The 22,088-nt window shown below is 41.1% G+C and overlaps 2 protein-coding genes and 1 non-coding gene across 3 annotated transcripts; 2 read left to right on the top strand and 1 right to left on the bottom strand.

Annotated features, from left to right (window-relative positions):
* The first annotated feature begins 362 nt into the window (after positions 1–362).
* Positions 363–11,093, top strand: ACTR10 (actin related protein 10). Its single transcript, XM_010223515.2, has 13 exons — positions 363–521; positions 1,727–1,799; positions 2,246–2,328; positions 3,153–3,261; positions 4,492–4,599; positions 4,970–5,037; positions 5,342–5,421; positions 5,788–5,823; positions 7,148–7,227; positions 7,316–7,389; positions 7,778–7,859; positions 9,341–9,542; positions 10,653–11,093. Exons 1-13 carry the CDS (start codon positions 445–447, stop codon positions 10,832–10,834), a joined length of 1,254 nt encoding a protein of 417 aa, XP_010221817.1. The 5' UTR covers positions 363–444; the 3' UTR covers positions 10,835–11,093.
* A 1,622-nt stretch (positions 11,094–12,715) lies between these two features.
* TRNAK-CUU (transfer RNA lysine (anticodon CUU)) lies at positions 12,716–12,788 on the bottom strand. The gene has a single exon. It is a non-coding gene; the product is annotated as a tRNA-Lys (tRNA).
* A 169-nt stretch (positions 12,789–12,957) lies between these two features.
* PSMA3 (proteasome 20S subunit alpha 3) lies at positions 12,958–21,331 on the top strand. Its single transcript, XM_088539214.1, has 11 exons — positions 12,958–13,076; positions 13,697–13,779; positions 14,854–14,977; positions 15,655–15,756; positions 15,890–15,963; positions 16,593–16,665; positions 17,350–17,415; positions 19,343–19,389; positions 20,282–20,349; positions 20,501–20,565; positions 21,148–21,331. The coding sequence occupies exons 1-11, from the start codon at positions 13,056–13,058 to the stop codon at positions 21,190–21,192; spliced, it is 768 nt and encodes a 255-aa protein (XP_088395340.1). The 5' UTR covers positions 12,958–13,055; the 3' UTR covers positions 21,193–21,331.
* The last annotated feature ends 757 nt before the right edge of the window (positions 21,332–22,088 follow it).

A 22,088-nucleotide genomic window follows, 5' to 3' on the forward strand; every position in this document is an offset into this window, starting at 1 on the left:
GTTGCGCCCCTGAGGAAATTACAGTATAACACATTAAAACTTGAGGCCGCCGCTGCAAAACACTGCGAGCTCTTTTATTTAGTTAGTTCCATTTATCATGTATTTATTTTCGCACGTGCCGGGGCGGGTCGGGACTTCCCGAGCGATTTTTGGGGGCGTTTCGCCCACCTCGAGGACCCGCCGCCTCACGGCGTCGCCATGGCGGCCGCCCGCGGGCGCTGTCGCCGCCGGAGCGGAGCGGAGCAGCGGGGGAAAGCGGGGCCCGGGGCCGGGGCTGGGGGTCCCCTCGGTCACTCTGAGGTGCCGCGGAGGACGCGGAGATCGGCGACAGCGGCGGGGACAGGCGGCGGCGGGGCAGCCCGCGCCGCGCTGAGGAAGGCCCGGCCGTGCCGCGTCGTTCCGCGCCGCCGCGAGGACGCGCCGGGCTGAGGCGATCGGGCCGCGATGCCGCTGTACGAGGGCCTGGGCAGCGGCGGCGAGAAGACGGCCGTGGTCATCGACCTGGGCGAGGCCTTCACCAAGTGAGTGGCCGCCTCTGTCGCCTCGACACCCGCCGCTGTCGCGACAGGGCCTGGCCGCGGCGGCCGCGTCGCGACTGCGGGCCGGGCCTGCTGCGCGGGCGGTCGTTCTGGCAGGGAAAACAAAAACTTTCTTTTCGCAGCCGCCCGCTTTTCTTTCATAAAGCCGCAATGCGGACATTATTCTTTTTCTTCCAGCCACATCTTATAGAGGGAGGCAAAAAAAAAAAATCACTCTTTAATGATTTCTGCCTTGTTTTGGCAGGTCACTTGCTAGGGTTGCGTACCCCTTGGAATTGATGTGGAAAAATAACAAATTAATTGTATCCAAATATGACTGAAATGAAATGGAGTTAACAGGGTGTTAGAGTGATGGGTGGGCACCACTTTTTTTTTTTTTTCTGCTTTTATTTGGCTTCCTTCAATCCTTGGTGCTTGAGGCCTTCAAGGTATAGTCCGTCTGTGGAAAGCTAGGTAGATTTCTGAAAACTTAATTTTGGAGTTATTATTTGTATTACATGGAATTCGAGTTGGGTGCAGAGCCCTCCCGCTTTGTTGGGATGAGGATAAGCTTCAGGAAGAGGAGTTCTCAATGATTTTGAAGCAGCAATATTGCCCCAGATGCTTGTAAAAAGGAATTCCTTTCAAAGTGTAATATAAGCTGTCAGGTGGGAGTAGATAACAGAAATGAAAAAAGTCAATGAAACGAAATTGATCAACAGTAAAATAGGCAGCAGGAGTAGAATGGGATGGTAAGCAATGTTTTGTGCTTTGTTTCTTCCAAATAAACATCACAGAAATTGAGGATTTAAAAGGGGCATCATGGCTTAATCCTGTCTCGGTTTACTGAGAACTGTTCTGAATTCTGTGGGCCAGTATGGAGAAAGCAGGAAAATATTTTTCCAGAAAGTTAACAGGCTCTAATGAAAGTTTATAAACATGTTAATAGAGATAGAAAATTTGTTACTCAGTGAAAAGTAGGAGGCACAGCAGAGTTGGGCATTACAGTCCTTATTAAAGAGAAAAAAAAACTATTTTATGTGTCTGAGAATGAGTCAATAAATAGATGTAAAATCTTTCTTATTTGAGATGGCTGTGTGGAAAAGTCATGTGCCAAACACTTCTTCACAATTACTGTTTGATGATTCATCAGCTGAGTATATTAAATATTAACTTGGAATGATAAAGTTTTTAACTTTTTCTTTTAGGTGTGGTTTTGCAGGAGAAACAGGACCAAGATGTATTATTCCTAGTGAAATAAAGAAATCTGATGTCCTGAAGGTAAAACTTAACATTGTTTTACAAAGCTATTTTACCTTACAATGTGTGACATGTTAGGGTATAGCAGGAATTTTCAGAAATACTTTTTTCCTCTGTCATCAGCTATTTTTCATTATCTCGTGGCTCCTTCTACTAAAAGGTTATAACTAGATACAAGTAAGGATTATGCCACTATTGTTATTAATTGGCATTGTGTGGATCATATGTGTAGCTTGTTTTTGGGGCAGCTTGTTTTTGCTCTTTAAAGAGAGGGTGACAGCCTTGGAAATGTAATGTTGAGACAGGTTACTATTATGAAAAAATGTCATGAATAAATGGAGTTCAGTTATACAGTGAGATTAAGAGCTGCATTATTAATTACATAGAGCAAATCAGACTGAAATAAGCATTTTTTTCATATATAATTGCTAATGTTTAAACTGACTGTGGATATGTTTTGTTTACAGCCTATCAAAGTTGTACAGTATAATATTAACACAGAAGAATTATATTCCTATCTGAAGGAATTTATTCATATGCTGTATTTCAGGTAAGAGATACTTGGGCGTTACTTAAGCCTTCAGCAGCTCTTTTCTGAGGATGTGGAGGGTAATTACCAGTGTTACTGGTACTGTTCACTACAAGAATAAAAAAAACAGAGGCAAGATTTTGCAGGCAGCTGCCTAGCTGTGTTCTTGCTGAAGAAACTCAGTCCTACTGAGATTCAATATATATATAAAAAAATAGTCCTCTGCAGCATTGGTTGATCTCTAGAAATGAAAAATGTGTCTCAGTAAGTTGTCTTTTTAAAGTGTGGCGTACACAACGCGCTTGGTAGGGAAAATCATTACCTAAGGAGTTGGACTGATTTGTGGTAGGACTGTATATGCAGCCTATGCAAACCTCATCTTTTACCAGTGGAAAAGAATGGTTTACATATGACCATGGTTTGGAAGGAGGGACCTTAGTCTGTAGAAATCTGTTCATTTTTACTTATGTAGTACATCTTTTATTTTTTAATACTGCTAGTGTATAATGACTATGAAGGTGAATTTGATGATCTTTCTCTTTTCTCCTGATCCTTATTTTTTCACAATAAAAATCAGTGTTTGACAGATAAAAAATACTTGATTTCTGTGCCTGAGTTCTTCAGGTGATGGGGGGATGACTGCAGCTCGATCGCTTAATTTTCTTTTGGAAAATGTTGCCAAATTTACATGGGGGAAAAAAAAAATCTTTGAAATTTGCTTTGGAAAATGTCATCTAAATGCAAATTACTAAGATTTTTGAGGGGACGAAGTATTAAAGTTATGTAGGTTCCATAATACATGTGTAAATTTACAAATTTTGTTTTGTACATCCTGTCTTTTTTAGACATCTCCTGGTGAATCCGAGAGACCGTCGTGTTGTGATCATAGAGTCTGTGTTATGCCCTTCCCACTTCAGAGACACACTCACGAGAGTCCTTTTCAAGCATTTTGAGGTACACATTTCACCTGACTACTGTATGTGCTAGGCATCGTACTTGAATATAGAAAATTTACTTAAATCACTACTAGATGTGGATAAAAAAAATGGGGGAAAAAAGCATTAGAAGGCTAAGAGATGAAGAAAGAAGATATTTAATCAGCCTTTTTGATAGATTGAGGAAAAATCTGAAGCTAATCTTTTGCTTTGTTCTGCTAATAGATCTAATATTTGGGAGGTAATTCAGGTAGAGCACAGGTTAGGGTTTTATAAAAAGTGGTGAAATTGGTTTGTCTGCAGTACTTCACTACATTTTCAGAGCTCAATTTAAAAACTTCTGCACAGCTGTTTCCTTCTATATATAATATATTCCAATACCTTGAAGTCACTGAAAGATTTTTTTTTTATCCCCTTCCAGAAAAGAAACGAAAGGTCACAAATAAAGCACTCTCATGCAAAATCAGTTGTCTAAAGTGACTCGTGACTTGGAGAGTCATGTTTTGGTGGTGACGTTTTGTACATTGTTAACAAGTCAGTTGATGCTGAAGTGAAGCTCACTTTCCCCTGCTGAGATTTCCCCTTGGTGCTAAAAGTGGCATTTTAAAACAAGCCAATATATTTCTCTCTGAGAAAAGTATCAGTGATGTTGCCCCTACATGCAGGTTTTAATGAAATTGCTCATTTAATTCACTCGTCAAGGTATGATATTCCGTAAAGAAACTGTCACTATCTAGAAAAGATGACTTAGGAAATTTTGGGAAGATGTGGTATTTTGCACACAATTATGGTTTGAGTTTTGGCAGTGCTTTGGGTAAATGTTTTAAATAACCAGTCTTCCTCTTTCCTGAGGTGCTGTGTGTCCTTAGAGGGCATGCTTTTGTGGGGTTTTATGTCACCTTTATTCATCTTGGAATCTTTGAAACATACTGTAAAGAGCCATATTTTAGTTTCTTTAATTTCTCTTCAAATGAGTTGGACTTAAGGTGGGTTCTATAGCAAATATTTGCTTTTCTTAGAAACCTATTTTAAGGTTCATAATTGCTGAAGCACCTGGTATGTACCATGAATAAGGCAAGAATTGTTTTTAGTACCTTGTGTTATTTTGATCATCACTACACTACTTTAAATCCTGAATTGAAAATAGATACTTCAATATAATTGTTCAGATTTTGTTTTTAATATGACATTTTGGGGGAAATATTGCTAATTTTGGGGTGGGCTGTGTGTCATATTGGTTTCCATGTAGGTACCTTCTGTTTTGTTTGCCCCAAGTCATCTGATGTCTCTCCTGACGCTTGGGATCAATTCTGCCATGGTGTTGGACTGCGGATATGCAGAGAGCTTGGCGCTGCCTGTATCCTTCAATAATACAGTACCAAAAATGTTCATGCTAAGGCTTTTGTGACAAGCTACTATTTTATTGACATATGCCATATAAAAGCAATAGAACAAACCACCCAATCCAAATTTTAGCTATAATGTGTCATGATTTGGGGAATCTCTCTGTGTCGAACTTCTAGGGTTGTGTTCCCTTAAAACTTCAGAAAGGTGCTATGGGACTCTGAAATGGTTCATAACCCTTTATATACTGTAAATTAGTTTTGGAGGAAAGTAGGTATACCTAATCGAGAAAAAGTTGAGGAGAAAAAGAATTTTTGTTCCAATGACTTTGGATTGAAAATCATATTAAAAAAACAACGGTTGATTTCCTGAGCTTCATGAAGATATATGAGGGAATCCCAATTCTGAGCTGCTGGGGAGCTCTTCCTTTGGGAGGAAAGGCTATCCACAAGTAAGTTCAGTTTCACATCTGAGATTGGTTGTGTTGTCAAAATTCACATTTGACTGTTGACCAAAGATGCCTATTGAACATGCCTTAAATCATGACTGTTGCTGTGGTAGGGTAACGTTATTTAAATGAGCGCAGTTTGGCATTTGCTGATGTAGTAAAAGCTGTGGAAATCAAATCTACTTCATTCTATTTTTAAAGTAATTTAGCTGAGGGGAATAAGTACTATCCCATCGGTATAGTGGAAATATGGAGAATGGTCATGAGCTACTAGCTGTCTTTAAATTTTAAATTTGCAATATTTTAGAGAGCTGGAATATCAGCTGTTGGAGCAATGCACAGTTGATACGGGATTAGCCAAAGGACAGAGCCTTCCATCTGTGATGGGTAAGGTCTTCATGTTGCACAAGGGCTCAGAAGTTGCACTGGGGAGAGTGGATTAATTCTAGGGTGAATACAATTAATTCTGTATTTTCAACACATCTTACACAGTCCTTCTTGCATGTTTCCTTTATATTCAATTTATTTTATTATTTTAATAACAAGCCACACATAGCAGTTCTAATCTGTTCTAAATCTGTGTGTAGAGAAGACGAAGTCTTTCTTTCTCTTTTCAATATTCCTCTTTCTTAGGGAACTTTAAAAATTGCTGTTAAAATGGAAGGTTAATATTTTGGAATGGAATGTAGTTTGGTTCTTGAATTTTCTTACTACTTGAGATGTTTTTGTTCTAAGTTATTTTTTTTATTACAGGCTCAGTTCCAGAAGACATAGTTGAGGATATAAAAGGTAAAATTTTCTACTTGGAAATTTCATACTTTGCTCTAGAATAGCAAGTGTACAATACTTCACTTTTAGGAATTTTTTTTTCTTCTGTTTATCATATTTCTTACCAGAAGAGTTTGCAGTGTTCTTCAAAAGCAAACACAAAACCATGCTGAATTACTTCCAGGTTTAGCTTTAGTATGTCAAGGTACAGCTCATAGATGCATTCTGTAGATTAATGCAGTAAGAGCATTACACTGTTGTGTTTCTACAGTATTAAATGTGAATATTAAAATATTAATGTTACAATATTAATGTTAAAATATTGAATTTTGATTGTCAGGCTAGGTTAACTTTGCATTGCGTTTTTTAAACTAATGGTATCTTTTTCTGTTTATAAATGTGTACAGTATGTGCTCTGCATGGGACTTAGAAGATCTGTTTTCTGAAAACTGGTATTAAATTAAAGCAATCTTGCATCATGACAAAAGAAATTTCAAGTGTGCATAAAATAAATTTCATGTGTTCATCAGATAGACAATATGAGTCAAGGACTGCATCTACACTAGGAAAAAAAATCGGATGTAGCTTCATGAAGAACTTAAAATTCCTGTGTGATGTTTCATGTGCAGTAGAACTAAAATAAATAATCATAGGATACAATATAGCGTGTATCTCTTGTGCTGGATGAAGAAACCCCTCAATCAAGTGCAAAATAATTTGAATTTTGCTTTTTTTTTCTTTGTCAAATGCAAGTTGCTTTTTTTAGTTTCTGGACTCAGACACAGTTTTCCAGTTGGTTGTGGGTTTTACGCAGTCTTTTGTAACCAGATATGATCCACTGCTGTTTGAAACTATGACTGCCCATGTCCTGAGGGGTTGTGACAGTAATCTATGAAGAAGATGCTCATTATCTGTTTTTTTATCTGTATCTGGCATAAATACATTTCATAGCTTGGGTACAAATGAAATTGTGCTCTCTGTGTAGTGTGGAGAAAAGCCCCCTCTGGAGTTCTAAGACTGAAGACTCACAGTATGAAAAATGTTACATGATTATATGTTGTCTTAAAAATGAGCAGTGCCTCATTTGAAGCCCTGGTGCAAGACAGGGTTTATGTTACAGCAGGGTGGAACCCCTGCCACCTCGTGGTAACTGCAGAATAGGATTGACAGTGTCGCTCTGACTTTGTATCCTGTGTAGTTTGTTTGAGATAGATACCTTTCCTGTCCTAGCATATTTTTGGTGTTATATGTGTTGATCTCTAAGATGAAATTATTGCCTGTACTGATGGTGATGAAACGATTCAATCAAAGTCTCTCTGCTGCCCCTTCCTTTTCTTTTATAAAGTCCGCACTTGTTTTGTGAGTGATCTCCAGCGTGGACTGAAAATCCAAGCAGCAAAGTTCAACATTGATGGCAGTGCTGAGGTGGGTAGAGAAGAGTGTTCAGCTTAATGTTTTGAAACGTGTAGTCTTCTATGCTTTTAAAATAACATGTGTATGTGTTTGTTTGTAGCGTCCCTCTCCGCCTCCAGATGTGGACTATCCGTTAGATGGAGAAAAGATTCTGCATGTAGTTGGCTCTATCAGGTTAGGAGTACAGTAATCAAGCATTTTTCTTTTAGGAAAATATATTTCCACCTCCAACAACATAGATAACAACAGAATAGGAGAGCGATAAGTTTTTCTAAAATTGAATTTTAATGAAATGTTTGCATTTGATGCAGATGTTTACATTTCCTAAGTTAAACTTTTGTGTTGGGCACAGCGCAAGCCTGCGGTGAGAGCCAACAGATTGAAAGGAAGGGGGAAGATGGGGAGTTACATGGCATGTTGAGGCACGATGAGACAGGCTTAGCAGAGTCACTAGGGTTGTGATGTGCCAGCAGCAGGGAGTTTGCAGTTGTTCCCAGCCTTGCTGTTAACTCCTTGAGAAGCAGTGCTACAGTATAACACTCATTTTCTGTCTTTTCAACAGAGACTCCGTTGTTGAAATACTCTTTGAACAGGATAATGAAGAGAAATCTGTTGCCACTTTAATCCTAGATTCACTCATCCAGGTATCTTTATAATATAAACAACTGCCTGAATGCCTCAAGCACTACAAAGCCTGCTCCTATAAAGTGCTTTTTGTAGAGGAACAGCTCTGTAAGTGCAGGTTACAGATGGTTTAAAAATCATAGCACACCTCGATTCCTAACTTCTGCTCCGTGATTGGAGGTATTGGGTAGCAAGGCACAATGTGTCATCCACTCTGGGAAACATCTGTGACTGTTTTCTTGTTCTTTAATGTGCTGCAATGCATCTAGGACAGTTACCTGTAAAGCAGTGCAGCACTCAACATGCAGCAAAAGTGAGAAGCTAACATTTATGTTGGGGCAAGAATCTCTGCATATGTAATTATCAAGGAGTAGCTAATACTTCGTATCGTTATAGAAATTACAATGCTTAAGCTTGAGTGATTGTTGTAATTCTTTCTTTTTTTTTTTTCCACAAGGTGTCTCACCTAGAATTAAACTGTTAGAATGTGTCCTGTAGGATGCTTGTTTACCAGAGATATGATATCAGTCTACTCTGGACATCTCTATTATCAGGCAATATTTTAGATACATCTTGGATTTTTTTTTTGGCGTATACAAACATTTCATTTTGTAAGCATTTCATGTAGTGAGAGAAAAATGGATTATAAAACCACTCTGAAGGAAATTTTCATTATGATTTCCTGCAGTTACTAATGCTCTTTAATTTAGTTTGCAGAGATATAATTTGCTTGAGGGCCATCTACTTGAATGTCATGATGGGCATTTCTATTAGAAGTCCTCATGAAAACAAATGGTTTAACAAGTTTCTCACTTCTGTCCCTTGGGTCTTCACCTGCATCACTCCTCCTTCGGCCAGAACAGACAGACATTGGATAATGTCCAGATCTGCTGGACAAGAGAGACCTCAGCAGTCTGGATTATATTATTTAATTTATTTTTTTAAGGGAAAATACGGATCTGTTTGTGAAGGACAGAACTGACAAACTTGGTTTTCTCCTGCCTTCATAGTTAGAGTCTTTGCTGCCTAATGCAAACTCCAGTTGAAAAATTTTCTTTCTGCCATTGAGACTTCTGTAACATCTCTCTCCCATGTTGATTACTTGGAGCTAAAGAGAGTCAAGCTCATAAGTTGCACCTTTTCTTTGCTCTGTGAGAGCACTGCTCGAGTTTCTGCCCTTTCTGATGGACTTCTTCTGATTGACTTCTGACTGATGGACTTTCTTCTATCAGTCGTTCTGCCAGAATTCATGGAAATTGTCACTGACATCCCTGTCCTCTCTTGACTGGTCTCAGCTAAAATGTTTACAGGGGCTCACAGACTCATTTAAACTTAGTTTTATTGAGAAATATGAGCAGAAATTGGTGTAGTTTATATGTTTCTGTGATGCATGAGAAAACAATGTAACTGCATAGGAAGGCCAGCTGAATTTCTGACAGACCTTTGCATGTTTGTACCTGCAACACCAATAAAAGGATTTTGTTTATTCCCTTTGCTTTAGTGCCCCATAGACACCAGGAAGCAGCTGGCGGAGAATTTGGTGGTTATTGGTGGCACTGCGATGTTGCCAGGATTCCTCCACAGACTAATGGCAGAAATCAGATACCTGGTAGAGAAACCAAAATACAAAGAGGCTCTTGCCACTAAAACCTTCAGGATTCACACTCCGCCTGCCAAACCCAACTGCGTGGCATGGCTGGGAGGTAAGAATAGGAACGACTGCTAAGCCAAGGTGCAGAGGGGAAAGGAAACCTTCCTGCTATGCACAGCAGTACAGTTCGGGTGAATATTCCAGAATAAACCCCCCTCAGGGACATCTGGAGGGGGAAGTGGCACTACAACCCTTCAGGTCATTAGACAGGCGAGGAGCAATTGGCAGGAGCAGAGTTTGAGGCGAGTTGTTGATGCAAGTGTATTACACAGGTACTGCCATTTGGTGGCACCACTAAAATAATTAGCAGCAGCAGAGACTTGCTGCAGGCTTGAATTATCTGTTCAATTACTCTCTGAGAAGCTGCTAGCTGTGGACCTTCATAGAGGCTGTTCACTCCAAGGGCTGCTCCCAAGTGTCTGTACTGCTGCTCCATGGTGGATTTGGGATGTACTGCTGTGTCAGGGAAACGTGTTTGGCCAAGAGGGGCTTGGCTTTGCTTGCAGCCCTTTCCAAGGGATTCTGAGGTTGGCAAAAATCCCTGCTTTTGTAATCGTTCAGTTAACAGCCGAGCCCGTCTGGTGCGTAGGAGGAGTTAAGGTGAACGGTAAAAATAGATTTTTATTTCCATATGTTTTGAAACATAAATATTTATCAAATTTAAGTTTTAAAACCCTGTGAGTCTAGTTCTAGGAGTAGCAAACAAGGATGGTTTTGGTGCACCACGGTCCCTGATTTTTTAATTATTTATTTTTTATTATTAGCAGTGTTAGTTAGCTGCTGTCTTCTGGCTCTTCCCACAGCCTTGTATAAACCACTTATTACAGGCACTGAGTGACTCCCTTTTTGGGGAGAGGAAACTCTCCTTAATCACAAACGCTTGTTTGAAGGGCTTAAACCCAAATTTTTAAGACAGGCTTTTTGTAAAAAGCAGGTCTCCCTGGCCAGGTTCTTTTTCAGCAGAGACTAGCTGAAACAATTTGGTGTTAGCTGTGCTGTGGAAAAAGGAAAGTGGGAAGATCGAGTGCATAAGCCGTTTAGTGCTATAATCTGGGGGGATAGAGCTGAAAAAGAATAATCAACATTCTTGATGTGAAGAATTAGAGTTTAAAAAAACCCAAAACAACAAATTAATGCAGAATTATTTGTTTGAATAACACAGGAGCCATTTTCGGAGCGCTTCAGGACATCCTTGGCAGCCGTTCTGTGTCCAAGGAGTATTACAGCCAGACCGGCCGCATCCCTGACTGGTGCTGCCTCAATAATCCCCCCCTGGAAATGATGTTTGACGTGGGGAAAGCGCCCCCGCCACTGATGAAGAGGGCCTTTTCTATGGAGAAATGAACATCTTGGCACTACACAAGGATTATTCTTTTTTTGTATTAAGAAGTTTGTGTGTAACACTTAAAAGTGACCTCTGTGCATGTTTCTTGGGAGCATAGTGGTAGGTAATAACACTCTACAACTGTATCCAGTTACAGTTTAGGAACTTAACCCTGGAAAATAACACGATATTTTGTCCTCTTTTGAGGAAATTACATGTAGTCATGAGCTGTTACTTGTTTGTTTGCTATTTATCTGTAAAGTAAATTAGATGGTAGAATTTGTTTCAAGGCACTTTTATTTTAACTACACTTAGAAGAACGAAGGACAGTCTGCTACGGGAAACGCCTGTGAATGTTTTCCTGCCAGACTCTGCATAAAATATTTCAGCCATGAAGTCATTGAGACACATGTAAGAACCTGTAGGAAATGGTTTGGGGCTGTTTAGCAAAAGGTGCTGGGGTGATATTTTCCCTGGACAAAGTCCTGTTTTCAGAGATTTAGCAGAAGATTTATTTTGTGTTAAATTGTCACATAGTGCTGAGCTCATAGCTCTCCCCATTCCTTTGCCCCAAGAAAGGAATCACTCATTTGAGAATTAAAACTAGGGGTGCCGGGAGAACTTGTCTCTCTTATGTCACATTTTAGAAGTCACTTCTTTCTCTTCCTTCCCCCCACATCAAGAAATACTAAAATTCTTTGTCCTGCAGCAGTTATCTATGAAATGGAAATGCAAAGCAGAGCTGTGACAGTTATTGTGTGATAACTAATCGATAGGGAGCCCAAAAGCAATAGAACACTCAATGATCTAAACAGGGAATCGAGGGACTACTCTGTTCTCTGCTGCTGGGATAAGGAGCCTGGTTCCTTTTTGGCTGGTGCAGCATAATTATTTTTCCTACATATCCCTCTGAAGGAGCAGTTGCGCCTTGTGGAATTCAGCCCTGCATTTTAATTAACTCTTAAAGCTGCTCAATTCACTGTTTAAGAAAAGAAAATGCACATTTGGATATTAACTTTATAATTAGGAAGTGTGGGGTAATTAAAAAGCTCTTAGCAATGCTGTAACCTTACATACTGAAGAAAAGGAAAAAAATAAACAGGCGTTACTGCTCGATGTGTTATACTGCCTCATCTGTGAGGTGTTGCTGTTGGTCACGATGCCCTGGTGGCACTCACACAGGTACTTGCTCTCCAGGGGTGGTGGCAAGGTGTGTTTTTTAACAGTTTTCCTTACTGGTGTGATGGCTTCAAGTGGGTGTTAGTGATTTAAGGTGTTTATAGCCTGTGGATGAGTCTGCTCTTTTAGCGAGTGTGTCCTGGCCCTCGAAGCGCCCTGGGCCCAGCCAGCGCCACCTCTTTGTGCTGATGCTGCCCTAATGCTCCGTGTTTCCAGGCTGAACCCAAGACTCTCCTGCAGCAGCCCCAGGCTGGTGGGATCCAGGAGCTGGTTCTTCAGCACGGACCAGGATTCCTTCTGCCAGGCCTGAGCCTGGTACTTAGCACTGCTTTAAGCTGAGGGTTATTCTGGTCTTGCCTTTGCCCCTTGTGTCATTCTAGCAAGCAGGGTGCTCCGACACTTCCTGTTCCCCTCTCGGATGGGATTAGAGACCTGTTGGATAGAAGCTCCTGCAGTGCCAGGTACACAGAGCCACTCCTAAAGCTGAGGATAACGTTCTGGTCCGGCTCCTCCATTTCCCTTCCGGCAGCTCCTGGCCGCCCTTTCCACTCCATTCCCGGAGACACCACTGGACCAGGATCTTCCCCGGGCTCTGGCGGCCCAAAGCAGTGACGGGGCAGCAGGGGGCACTCCCGGACGGTGGTAACGAGTCCCTCCGTCCCGACTCCGTTGTCGCCGAGAAGGCCCCTCCACAGTGGGGGCAAAAAAAAAAAACTGCTGCGCGCCCAACGTGGGGCTCGAACCCACGACCCTGGGATTAAGAGTCCCATGCTCTACCGACTGAGCTAGCCGGGCGCTGGGAGTCTGCGCCCTGCGCGCACTCTTGGCGGCGCCGTGCGCGCGCTCTGACGTCACCCGCCCCGCCCCGCCACCCGCGGCTCCGCCCCCTGCGCGCGGCTCCGCCCCCCAGCCGGGAGGGAGACCCGAGCCGCCTTGTGGCGGGCGGGCGCTGGTTGGGCCGCCGCGCCGCCCAATGGGAACGCGCGTTGTTGGGCCGTGAGGGGAGCGTGAGCAAGCGAGCGGAGGGGCGGCGGGCGCGGGGCTGCAGCGAGCGGCGCCGCCATGAGCTCCATCGGCACCGGGGTGAGCGCGCGGAGCCCGGCGGGCGGGCGCGGAGCCGGCGCGGAGCCAGCGCGGAGCCGGCGCGGAGCCGGCGCGGAGCGAGCGGCCGCCCCGCCAGAGCCGCCGAGTCACCGCGGCCCGTGAGGCTCGTTAGGCCGCGGAGCGGGACTCTCGAGGCGGAGGGGAGACCCCGGGACTGCCCCGACTCCGCGCGGCCTCTGCTCCCCGCGGGGCAGCCCTGGATCCCTCGAGGGCTCCCGCAGCGCCTCGGAGGGCCGCGTGCCGGTAGCGTGTGCCCGGGCTTGCAGAAGCCGGAGCTCGAGAAAGCTGCTCGGTTCTGCGAGGCCCCGGAAAGGTGCCCTGAGTGGCAGGTGTCGCACCAGATGCCTTATTCCAGGACTGCGAGATGTTGGGATTGACGGGGCTGGAAGTGCGGCCGTATCTCAGCCTAATGCAATGAGTTTGTATAGTCATGAGCCAGAACTTGCTTGTTCATGCCCCTTATGTAAGGGAGCCACTTGCTTGGACCTCTCCTGAAGAGACTTGTGCTGAATAAGGGCATTAAAAAACAAACAAGCAAAACCCCTAAAATTGTGATGTATGTCTTGCTTTCTCGCTGAGTAGTGTGTTTTCTTTCTTAGTATGACCTGTCGGCTTCCACGTTCTCTCCAGACGGCAGAGTGTTTCAAGTGGAATATGCTATGAAAGCTGTGGAGAACAGTAGGTAAGATACAAATATCTTTATCTCTTCATTAATTGGTGTTTTTTTTAAACAGATATGGTGACTTTGCAGAAAAATGGTGTTATCAAAAGAAGCTATGAACAGTTCTGTCCCTGTCTTAGGAGTTTTCAAATAAAATATAAAAGGGGTTTAATCACTTCTGCTTGCTCTGTGGTCCTGTAGAAACAGAGATGACAATATGGAGTAAGGGCAGTAAACTCACCTTTGCACGGAAAGGGCAATAAAGTCCTCTGCTTTGGGGCAGCTGGGTTGCAAGGTTCATTCGTATATGCAGGGTGCTTGGCCGTTCTGGTAACAGCACTGCAGAAGTACCTGAAAGCCCATCTAATGCATGTGAATTGAGGCGCTGCAAATCTGACTAGCTCGAGGCCTCATAACTTTATAGCCAAGTCATTTGGCAGTTCCCAGTTTCTTGGAGAATGCTCCACACTGCAGCAGTAACAGCTGCTCCCTACAAGCGTGCCTCTTCCTCGGGCGAAGGAGAAGCTGCAAAGCAAAAATCCCAGCTGTGCTCAGAGCAAAAGCGGGACCGATCAGCCTGGCACGGACGGGATCAGCGGTGTCTGGTCCTGGCACGCGCTGCTCGGTAGGGATCAGTGCGAGTGTTTTGTGGGGGTGAAGTTTGTGTTGTGTTTGGTCATTTGTGCTTGACCCTGCACCTTCCTGGAGGGTAACGAGAGACTCTCACGTCCCCCGTATCCTGAATTTAGTGGGGGAGATTAAACAGCCCCTTGTTTTCATATTGGTATCGTCCAGCCTGTGCTTCTCCTAACAGTGCTACCACCACATGCAGTCCTGCTCAGTTATTTGGGTAGGCACTTGGCAGCCCCCGCCTTACCCTTGTGTGAGAATATTTTGTGTAGGTTTAGTGAGCTTTTTATTTTATCTTTTTTCCTTGTCTTCAGTGTTAAAATAGAGTCCTACAAAGATCATGCTGTGGTTCTACTTTTGTGGAAGCTATCATTATTTTTAGTATTTTGTTAACTCTCATGTTTATTTTTACCTCCCACATCCATTGTGCTTCCGTGCAAGATGTGCCTTTATCTTGTTTTTCAGTACAGCAATTGGGATAAGGTGTAAAGATGGAGTCGTCTTTGGAGTAGAAAAACTAGTTCTGTCCAAGCTTTATGAAGAGGGTTCCAATAAGCGTCTCTTTAACGTCGATCGACATGTTGGAATGGTGAGGTGCTATTTAACCTCAGCTTTTCACAAAGAGAGATTCCCTGCAAAGTAGATGCAAGTAATGTGAAAATCTCTGTGTACATAGTCAGAAATGCCAATGGATTTTTAGACTGTTTTCTGTAATTGGTTGTGTGTGCACGTACGTTTATTTAGATAGAAGTAGAATACAAATTGAAAATCAAAGCTAGGTGTGTATATTCTGAGGCTGTTCTGATTTCCTTTGAGGAAGTTTGATTTGAACAAGTGGTAAAGTTGTCCTTTGTTACTCAGTAAAGGAATAAGGCTTGTGAAGAAGCATGATGTGCTTGTGCTCGTCACTTATGCACAAGATTCTCTTTTCCATCTTTATGATGTGGGATCCATTTGGCTCCCGGGCTCCCGTGAAGGCAGCCAGGTGGATCTTACAGATTACTGGCTAATCTGTAACAGTTATGCAGCATAAATAGAGGCTCCTGCGTGAGAGAAATGCCTGAAACTGTATGCACTTATCACCAGTATTGGGGAAAAATCTGGGTTTGCTTCTGCTCTCGCCCCTCAAATCATACAAAACAGAAAGGGAAAGATATATTGTTATGGTTAACATCATTAACCTCACATAATTAGACTTAGTTGATTGATCTTAAGAAGGTCTTACAGGAAAGTGTTTTGCCTAACTGATGGTGTGTGTCACTGCAGGCGGTAGCAGGACTTCTGGCAGACGCTCGCTCCTTGGCAGACATAGCTAGAGAAGAAGCTTCTAACTTTAGATCTAACTATGGCTACGATATTCCACTGAAGGTAAGGAGGTGGCACGGTACATTTGCTTTATTGGCTTTCTGAACCTCAACAGAGAGAATAACTTTCATTACAAGAAACTTAATTATTTCTGCAGATGAAGCTTTCTAATTTCTTTTTTTTCTTTTCCACTTAGCATCTTGCAGACAGAGTGGCCATGTACGTGCATGCATACACGCTATACAGTGCTGTCAGGCCTTTTGGTTGCAGGTGAGTCTTTCAAGTATGTATTTACCTGTAAAGATCTCTTATTTCATGGCTGATGTAAGTGTTTAGGTTAGCTGAGGTTCTTTTTAAAAAAAAAAAATCTAACAAAAAAACCCCTAGAATTAGTAACTTAGAGGTCACAATGTAAACAGCTTCCTTTTTTGGAGGGTGGAAAATCTTGTGGAAAAGTAAGCAAAGAATTCATCCTTGCATAGGAGTGCACAGAATGTCACCCTCTTCCTAAGCTTTAGATTTATGGTAGTGGCGATAGCACTAGAGAGATTCCTTATGTAATCATCCTGCTTGCCCTCATCGGGGTGGAATATGTTGTAATGGCCTGTACTTATTAGCACACACGGACTAATAAGCTGTTGAGAGCTGCAAAGGTGCTGATTGCTTATAGATCTAGTAAAATCTGACATGTCCAGTAAAATCTTACTGGCAGCTTCTACATGGTGGGTGATCAAGAAAATAAGATATTTAGATAAATAGATAATATAAGATATATAGGATGTAGAAGTGGTCATTTTGCTTCAAGATGAATGTAGGAATCTTAGTCAGATATAGTCTTTTCAGGTTTTTTTGTTGTTGTTCGTAGAACAAATGCTTCTAACTTTACTTTTCTTATCTAGTTTTATGTTGGGGTCTTACGATAAAGATGATGGTGCCCAACTGTACATGATTGATCCATCGGGTGTTTCATACGTGAGTGTGTTGAAATATTTCCATTTTGATAAAGCTTCTCTTAAAAGTTCCTAATTGAAAATAGTAAGTGCCAGTGCAGAAGATCTGCTTATCTTCCTGAGAAGATCACTGCTTAAAGTGAATGAAGATGTTTTTTGCTCATCTTCATGTCTTTATTAAACACGTGCATGAATGTTTCTTTGGACAAGTATGGTCTTTGTGAAATTAGTTTTAAATTCTGTTTGTTAGAAATTGAGGAGCTCCACCTGGTTCTTTCTAGTACCATTCCCTGCCCCAAAAGGTGCATGGATTATGGGCATATTCCAGTCACAAAATACTTCTGGTAAGAGAGGCTGCCAATTTGATACTGGCATCTGACAGCAAGTCAAATCAAAATAGATGCCTAATTTTGTTAATCATTGTTAGTGTTGTCTCCTTTAGTTGTGTTTAATACACAGGATGTGCATTAGGTGTGTATAATTCACACTGGATGTGTTGGTACTTAACCTAGTAATTGGATTTTATGCTGAGCAGATTAGGATTCTTATGTGAGAAATGCTTTCTCTTGCTTGTGAGATTATAGACCAATCCCAAGGTTTTCTGAGTTATTAGGGGTTTTGTTTCAGGGTGGACGGTACAGCACGAATGCTAGTGGGCTTGGTATTTAACTGTATTTGTTTTCCCATTCCTTTCTTTTTCTTCTAGGGTTACTGGGGCTGTGCCATTGGTAAAGCCAGGCAGGCTGCAAAAACAGAGATCGAAAAGCTTCAGGTAGGATGTTAAGGTTTGGGTTTGCTGTTTCCAAATGGATGTTCCAAACTTATAATATTAGTACCTATTAAATGCTTAAAACATATAAAACGTATAAAATACCAGAGAAGCAGAGGAAGCATTTCCTTTGTACATTTTAGAAGATGTTCTAGCCTCTCTCAGTATTTTTCAAGCCTTGTCCCAGGGCAACAGGAACTCCATAGGAAGTGCACACTTTTTAAACCAGGAAGCATAAACATATGCTCCCATTCATGCCAGCAAGCAAACTATTTGAATGAATATAAATGTATAACTTAATTCACTGTGAAATAAAGAGCTAAAACCTTAGGACACCATTGTGGAGGGCAGTATACCTATTCCTTTCCCAAAGATTTTAGATTATCCTTTTATTTAAAAATTGAAATATGCTGGTCTTCTAAGGGAGAATGAGTGGAACTGCAGAATCCTGTGTGATCACTGGAATATTATGACTCTGAAAATGTTAATGGAGAAAAAATCTTTGGCAGGTAAGACAGTATTTCTCAGTTGGCTAGTGTTGAGGTATTGCCTTAAAAAATCCTTGTAAGGACCTGGAACTTGTTGTTCTTAACTGACTATACTGCTTTAAAATATTTTTGCATTTCTGATGAAAAGGGCTGTAGTGCTGTGAACTTCAGTGACTATATAAATTGCAACAAAAAAAAAAACCCTTTGTAAATCCTGTAGGTGAGGTGACATAGTCTTAAAATCTGCACTTACGAAGCAGGTAATGCTATAATACATACGCAGAACAAAATGTTTTGAGGAATATTCAAATGTTGCATAAACGTATGTTGTTAACTCTGGGTACATCAGAGTAGCTACAATTTATAAGGGCATCTCAGAATCGTTGCCTTTGTTTAGCAAAAAAAAAAAATTCTTCTACACTTGACGCCACTATCATTTCTCGCATAGTAATTTTACAATCCTAAAGAAAAGGTCTCACTTGAGGCGGGGAGATCAGTGAGTAGCATAAATTTCTCACCTACTTCTGAATACCTCGCAATGTACTACAAGTTACTGAGAGATATGTAAAATGGTTTGTAACTTGCAAACCATGAATCTTTGGAAGGAAACTCGTGAGACAGTGCAGGATTTACCAAGAAGCTAGAATTGAGTGGAACTTTGTTTGGGGAATTAATATTGCAAGTAATTGTCCTGCAAAGTAGTTAATTAGATAAAATAAATTATTCCTGTGATATTTGACCAGATTCACTTTGTGAAGTAGAAATACAAAGTTGCCTCAGGACAAATGAAGTAATTAGGGAATTTTTGTTTCCCCCTCCTCCTTCCCTATCTCCCTCCTTCCCCCCTTTTATTGCCTGTAGGCAGATGAGGAATTTAGAAAATCTGTAGAAAACATTGCAGTTTTGCCTCTGGGCATAAAATTTGGGGAAATCCCCCCAAAATCCCCAAATATCCCTCTAAACCAAATACCTTAAACAATTAGGTATGAGCTTATTTTCATCACAAATGAGTGTAACTATATGACATCATCATTAAACAAAATAAATGTCTCTGTTCAAGGCTTCCTGTTTGCACAATACTGTAATTAATTATTTGTTAATGATAATTAGAAGAAGATTCAGAGAGTACTCTTTTGGTTTTCCTTGCTGCTTTTTGCTGAGTTCTGTGCATTTTCTGGATTAGTAAGAAAGTGGATGATTGTCCTGTAGTCATCCTTCCTAAGCTTCAGGACCTTCCTGACGTTCACTCGTGAAATCCGTCAGTGGAAGAATGACCTGTATGTCGCAGACTGAACAAAAGTGAAAGACAAAATGGTCTGATCCTACTTGTAACTATGTGCCAGTACTGAAGAGCAAGTTCACTAGGCATGTGAATAGACACTCACGTTTTGTCTTGGGGAAATGGAATATATTCTCTTAAGCCGTGTGCTTTGTTTCTACAGATGAAGGAAATGACCTGTCGTGATGTTGTTAAAGAGGTTGCAAAAATGTAAGTCTCCTCCTTTTCCTTTTTTTTTTTTTTTTTTTTTTTTGCTTTCCTCCCAGTTTGACAGAAATTCTTGAGAGTGAGTTTGCCATGCTTTCAAACTGAAGTTGTTCCCTTTATATTTTACACCTACAAATTTACTCAATTTAATCTCCAACACTTTAGGGCTGTTGCTTAGAACATTTTTATAAAGAAACACTAAGCACTTCTATCATCAGTGCTGCAGTGTATGAGTTAACTTTGCTCACCTGCCACAGAGTAGGAAACAGTACACAGTGGTTACACTGTTACTGCTGTTTTCACCAGTTGTTTTTACCTCACAGACTAGGGGCTGATTTCACTAGCCTGGATGCCAGTGCAGATGCTGCTCTACCACTTGTAGTTTAAATTCTGATCATCATGTTTGCCTTCAGAATAGAAGTCAGTAGGGAAATCAGTGTATAGGTCTCTAGTTTGTCATGTAAGATATTGTACCTCCAATTCTGCTGGTATTTGGTCTTAAATATAAACTTACGTTTATTGGAGAAATACAGGACACGTCTAGCTGTATTCTAAATAAGCCAGCAAAAGCAGGCAGCAATGGCTGCCTTGTATAGAGCTTAAGTTCTGTGATATTTAAACTCTGAACAATGTTTTAAAGGTACTATATTTCTACCTATGATAAATAGAACACTGGGACTAGATAAGTAGTTGGTATCTTAGTTCCAGTCCTAATTATTAGTATAAGAATACACTAAATCATTACAGCTATCTCTGGTGTTTTCCTGTTTGTATATGTACAGGAGAAAGCCTGGGCAGAGCTTCTATTGACAGCAATAAGAATATTTCAAGGGAGGGAATACATTCAGTCCATTGAGCAGTTGACTCTAATCTGTACTCTTTTTGTTCTTTACAGAATCTACATAGTTCATGATGAAGTAAAGGATAAAGCTTTTGAATTGGAACTCAGCTGGGTTGGAGAAAGTAATGCATTTTTTATTATTATTTATTTATGTAAACATTTTAGAAGATTTCTAAGCCTCTGTAGCTGAACTATAACATTATTTCTAACTTCACCGTGCATGTTAAGGTCTTCATGTGAATTCTGCCTAAGGTGTACTTTTTTTATTGACAGTAACCAATGGAAAACATGAAATTGTTCCCAAAGATATCAGGGAAGAAGCAGAAAAATATGCCAAGGTAAGGCCCAACTTTTTGGGAGCCATCTCAATGGTCTGCTTGGCAGATCCAGAATAGAATGAATTAACTGGCAATTAGGCTTCAAGTGCAGTGAACACGGAGGAGGGTATAGTTGCAGCCCAAATCACTTAACTATTAAATGAAATTATTTGGAAGAGAGAAGTACACTATGTAGTCTTGGGATATTTCTCTTCAAAAATGGGGCAATTCAACAAGCTTGCCCAGGTGGCATGTTTCTCCTTCAAAAATAAGCTTTCAACACTAGCATAATACACCTAAGTAAGTAGGAGAGACAGTAAGTCAGATTGTTTATAACTGCTTTTAAAGATAACCAGATGGAAACAAAAAGTTAAAATATTCCCCATGTTTAACAGATCTCTACATGTTCCAAAAGTACTGATGGCACTAAGTTGACCTGCCTAAAGACATGAGCAAATTGACAACACTACAAATTGACAACATTATAAAGCTCTACAGGAAAACTCCCTTTGCTTATTGTAGGCTGACTTATAAAACTGTTAAACCACAGCAAGGGCGTGTCTTTTACTAAGCTGCCTTTTTTTTATTTATTTTTAAATACAGGAATCTTTGAAAGAGGAGGATGAATCAGATGATGACAATATGTAACATATTGTTACTTCAAGACAAGTTCAACTTTTCTTAGTACAGGTTTGTTTATAATGTATTAACCATGGGATGCCATTATGTACTTGCTGGAAGATACTGAGTGACCAACTTGCACTAATAAATTTTCCATTTAACTCTATGTTAACTTTTACTTCAAAATAGTATAGGCTGATATTACTCAGAAGCAACTGTAGTGAAGTTAGTCCATCTGTATCAAAAATGGAAAAAGAAAAAAAATTTGTTTGAGGCTGGTGGCAAAGAAAAATAGTCTGCCTTGGATTGTGACAAGATTAGTCATTCTCTCATATTCCATAGTTCAAAATCTAGTATTTGACTACTCCCTCCATAACCTGTATTGTGACTTGCCATTCAGATAGCCACAACCTACCTCAGGCAGCTTGGAGGGGGGAAAGATGAGAACACAGCTCTGCAAAAGAGCTGGTTACAGGCTTGGGTGGTGGTGTGTGCTGCTAACGACAACCAGCCAGGGGCACTAGCAGTGTTCAGGAAGAGGAATTTTGTTCTGATATAATTTTTGGAAATTTTGATCTGCTCTAGGCCTAAGCCTAGGTTTTTCTGAAGAATAGAAGAAACTAAAAGTTCAAGTTTGTCAGGTTAAAATAGTATTTATGAGCCCTAAAGATGTCAGATTAATTAAGCTAAATAACTGGAATTAATGCCTGAAGAGCTAAACCAGTCTTGTTTTAAACAGCCTGCAGAGTAGAGGTTAAAAGCCACACCAGTGTGTAGTTACACACATCTACCCAATTTAAATAACATGGTCATTCAGAATTAGGGACAGGAGCTATAAAAACAATTCACATAAATCAGGTTTCTAGGTTAAATGCAAGGAGAGCAAAGTCAAGTGTGTTTAGAGAACTACCTCCTTTCTCCAT

The sequence above is a fragment of the Tinamus guttatus genome, unplaced genomic scaffold (genome assembly GCF_059628265.1).
Source record: "Tinamus guttatus ecotype Peru unplaced genomic scaffold, ASM5962826v1 Tinamus_guttatus_pri_ptg000048l, whole genome shotgun sequence".
NCBI classification, from domain to species: domain Eukaryota; kingdom Metazoa; phylum Chordata; class Aves; order Tinamiformes; family Tinamidae; genus Tinamus; species Tinamus guttatus.

Bases quoted from the DNA above. Each gene is read 5' to 3' on its own strand.
- ACTR10 (XM_010223515.2), top strand. From the start codon at position 445: ATGCCGCTGTACGAGGGCCTGGGCAGCGGCGGCGAGAAGACGGCCGTG. The intron at 5,824-7,147 runs GTAAAATTTTCT...TCTTTTATAAAG, and splicing joins CATAGTTGAGGATATAAAAG to TCCGCACTTGTTTTGTGAGT. The intron at 7,860-9,340 runs GTATCTTTATAA...CCTTTGCTTTAG, and splicing joins TCCTAGATTCACTCATCCAG to TGCCCCATAGACACCAGGAA.
- PSMA3 (XM_088539214.1), top strand. From the start codon at position 13,056: ATGAGCTCCATCGGCACCGGG. The intron at 14,978-15,654 runs GTGAGGTGCTAT...GTGTCACTGCAG, and splicing joins TCGATCGACATGTTGGAATG to GCGGTAGCAGGACTTCTGGC. The intron at 20,566-21,147 runs GTAAGGCCCAAC...TTTTAAATACAG, and splicing joins AAGCAGAAAAATATGCCAAG to GAATCTTTGAAAGAGGAGGA.